This window comes from Nymphaea colorata, chromosome 1 (genome assembly GCF_008831285.2).
Source record: "Nymphaea colorata isolate Beijing-Zhang1983 chromosome 1, ASM883128v2, whole genome shotgun sequence".
Classification (NCBI taxonomy): domain Eukaryota; kingdom Viridiplantae; phylum Streptophyta; class Magnoliopsida; order Nymphaeales; family Nymphaeaceae; genus Nymphaea; species Nymphaea colorata.
Window position 1 is genome coordinate 22,623,070 of NC_045138.2, and position 3,966 is coordinate 22,627,035.

Consider the following 3,966-nt stretch of genomic DNA (forward strand, 5'->3'; position numbering starts at 1 on the left):
ATTTTTAAACGATGAAACTGCAAATATTGCGTCACAAAATAAACAAAAAATGAAGAAAGACAAATGAAACAAACACCACAAGTTTGGATTGAATGCCAAAAACTATTTGGTGATCACTAAAACTCAACATCCTCGCCTTCAAGGAAGTTGTGGCCGGAAGGTCCGCCGGGAGGGAGGAGAGCAATGCGCACCAAATTGGCGGCGCCTTCCGCCGGAGAGAGATCGCCATTGCCAAGGTTCATGTCAGTCCTCACGTAGCCAGGGTGCACGCTGTTGACACAAGCTTTGTCATGCAATTGCAGGGCCAAGAGCCTCGTGTATGCATTCAACGAAAGCTTGGAGATGGAGTAAGTGGGAAACTCAATGGGCCACCTGTCCATGCCCTTCTCAGACTTCACATCTTCAAGAAACATGTCCAACACCTCATCGATTTTTTCCTCTGTTAAGTTCGCCGTATCACACAGTTGCTTCCTTAACTCTTCATCCCTCAGAAGCTGCGACACCAACATTGTTGATCTATTCACAAACCTCATTCCCATAAATCTTGTGATATTTTAGAATATGTAACTTTTATTTAAGAAAGCTTCAATGGAATTGTGGACATATCTATCCATATAAAAAAGGGAAAAGGAAAAAAAAAAACATCACAAATGTTGAGGAATATCTTAAAGTTTGGTTGTTTAAATAGGTATTTGAGCGAGCAAGTTGAAAGCACAGAGATGTATAATGACCAAAATGCATTTGAACAAGTTTTTTAAAAAGAGATTTTAAAAAAATAAAAGGTGGTTACTAAAAAAATTTAAAGTTTAACATGTATATTTTTTACAAAAAAAAATTTAAAATACCCGAACGCCCTTTCCTTTTTCCTTGGGTATATGTTTGTTGTGTAATGCCCATGTGTATGCACCTCGATCTCATGTTGGAGTCCCAACTCTTGGACTTGAAACAATCCCCTTCACTAAAGCCTTAAAAGCCTGGTTATATGTGTTATATTTTGGGTATACAAAATTTTCGTGTGGCAGTATGATTAATGATGATAAAGTAGAAATAAAAAAAAGATAAACAAACTAAAAATAACATTATTTAAACTACAAAAATATCCCCTCTACTCTCAGAGGCAGGCATATATGGGTTGCGTGCACCTCACGGTAGATGCAACTCACTCCTTCCCTCGAACCCCTCTTTCCAGAGTTTTGAAAAAACAGGAAATTGAAAAAAGTTTGGAAATTATATATTAATGACCCAAAAAGTCCTAGTTGTGCCACTGGTGGACAGAAGTATTTAGTATGAAAAAGGTAACATGAAAAAACCATTAAACGAGTTCAAATATGACAGCGTCCAACTAACTTAGATTTTACTTTGCAACCATTAGCAGAAATATCCAAGAAGAATTGGAGTCTTACAGACAGTAGTCCATATCTGGATGAGACGTTGACAATCCTTGGCTTGTGAGAAGAGGGGCGCAGGAGAGGGAGCAAAGCCTTGGTCAATCTCCCTGTTCCATGGAAGTTGGTCTCCAGACAGCTTCTAGCCAACTCGTATTTGTTCGAGACCCCATTTGCACTTGTAAGAAGTGCCTGTACATAATCTTTTTCACAATGTTAGAGATAGGAATAATTAATGGCTTAATTTTTAGTTCCTTAGGGCAGTGGACCTTCTTTTACAGCACAAAAAATTAATGCTAGAGATTTGAAACACAAACTAACTCTCTACTGCCCCTACTTTAACCATGCACCAATCCCCTTGAAGATGGGGCCATGTGGGTAGGTGGGTAGGTAGGTGGTTATAAATAGTCTTCAGTTTCCTTTTTTTCACTAGTCAAATTTTAGTGGCCAAATGTGTATTGTCTTCTCATTTTTTAAAAATTATTTTAATTACTTTTTTTATATTTTACATTATTTTAATTGCTTTTTCATTTGTTTAAAACAAAAAAATATTATGAGAGTAGTAGTGGGTGCCAAATTATGCAGCACCAATGCCAATGATGCTGAGTGGTTAACATCCACTATGGGCTGTGTATGTGTGAAAGCTTGGGCTTCTGGCTGGCTTGGCCTGACACCCCAAAACTCGGGCCTAGGTTTAGCCCAACCATGCAAACCCAAGCCTGGTCAGGGCCCAATCCGATTAAATTAAAAATATTTTTTAATATAAAATAATATGCAAACGTAATTAATCATAATAAAAATAATAAAATAAATATTAAAAAAATATCAGGCTGGGTACCCACAGGAGGATCGGCCCAGTGCCCAAGCTTATATCTGTGTGTGCACGCGTGTTTCTTTATTTTGACGTAAAAATAACTTGAATTTCACACGAAGAAAGAAGACCCGAGGGCTAAAGCTATCTAAAATTTTGATGGCCTAAAAGAAATATTTTATGCAACGAAATTAACAACAATTTGCTGTCACACGTATAATACGAGCATTCAAAGCTGTATTAAATCTACCTCTTGACTCTCAATTCGTTTAGCTCATTCCTCAGTGCACAATCCACTTGCAATATATCGCACATTTTTTTTAAAATGAAACACAATCTTGAAAAATAAAATTTTAAAATCGTCTATTTCGATATCTAGAAATGTATTTTAAGAAATGAAAAATCTCCTCCTAACATTTCTGATTATTGAAAGGTTTATTCAACGATAATATCTCAAAAAGCAGCCTAGAAGTTAATGGTATCTATTCATTTGGATCTCACACATGCAATTAGGTTTTTCCAAAACAATTTTCGAAAGTTGATATAAGAAAAGGAATTATCGCATAGAATGTTGCTCAAAGCATTTCATATTGTTTAAATGGCCTGAAAGCTATTGACGTTGAAGGTGTTTCTCAAAATTTGACGTCTATGGTTTCAATTGGCATCGAACAAAAAAATGTAATTACACACCTTCGAAGGATGCGCCATGCGATTATGATCACTAAATATACTTAACTTTTTCCTTGATTTAGAGAGATTGCAGTAGCGAAACTAGAAAATTTTTTATTGCAGTAGCGAAACTAGAAAATTTTTTATTGCAGTAGCGGAACTAGAAAATTTTTTATTGATTGACACTAACCGTGACTTAGGTTTGGTATGGGCACCGCATGCGATTAGACCTACTTGAACCTAGGTCTAACTTAATCAACAATTCCAATGCTCACCGGAATCAAATATAAAATGAAATTGAAGAATATATGAAACCATGATATTCATGCACGACAGGTCCGTCCAATTGGCAAGAGAGAGAGAGAGAGATTACCAGGATAGTGCTTTGGTCGACATTGTTCCTTTTTTTGAAGTCCCAATCTATCACTGAATTGTCAATAGCAGCATTATTTACCTACAGTCAAATCATACACATCCATCACCTGGTAACCAATTGAATCAAACTGTTACAAATTTTACTTAGTTGTTTACCAGTTAGAAGAAGTTTACCAGAATATCCGCGAATCCAACAGTCAGCTTCAACCAATCGACGAAATCCAACACACTTTGTTGTTGAGTAATATCCAGAGTGTGGAAGATGACATTCTTCCTCCCCGTTTCTGCTGCTTCTTGTAAGAACTGTTGAGCAGCGTTTGAGAGTTGCTCCTGCGGCTTCCGAGCAGTCATAATGACCGTCAGCCCCTTGTCTGCGAGCTGCCTGCAGACCTCCAGCCCGATCCCTCTGTTTGCTCCCGTCACCACCGCCACCGTCTCCTCACTCCACCACTCTGCTCCCTCTCCTGCCTGCAACCAAGAACCAAACACCATACATCTGTGATTTCATCATAGCACAGAACAGAGGCTGGTTTGGCCTAATTACTCTCGCGTTCTGAATTGCTGAACGCTTTGATCAAGTTTCAGAAAAGCAAAGAAAAAATGGAAACCACACCAAAGATAGCCCTTGCTGCATCCATTAATTTCTCAACATCCTAAACAAATCAACTAAAATTCTTCATTGCTCTCACCATTCTTGTTCCCCCTTGTCTACCTTTATCAGAAAGC

General features: G+C 37.8%; 1 protein-coding gene across 1 annotated transcript; it reads right to left on the bottom strand.

The window, feature by feature from the left end:
- Window positions 1–3,966, bottom strand: LOC116252528 ((+)-neomenthol dehydrogenase-like). The gene is made up of 5 exons (XM_031626850.2): window positions 3,930–3,966; window positions 3,415–3,708; window positions 3,239–3,319; window positions 1,404–1,577; window positions 1–494 (listed from the first exon to the last, which is right to left on the bottom strand). The coding sequence occupies exons 1-5, from the start codon at window positions 3,930–3,932 to the stop codon at window positions 117–119; spliced, it is 930 nt and encodes a 309-aa protein (XP_031482710.2). The 5' UTR covers window positions 3,933–3,966; the 3' UTR covers window positions 1–116.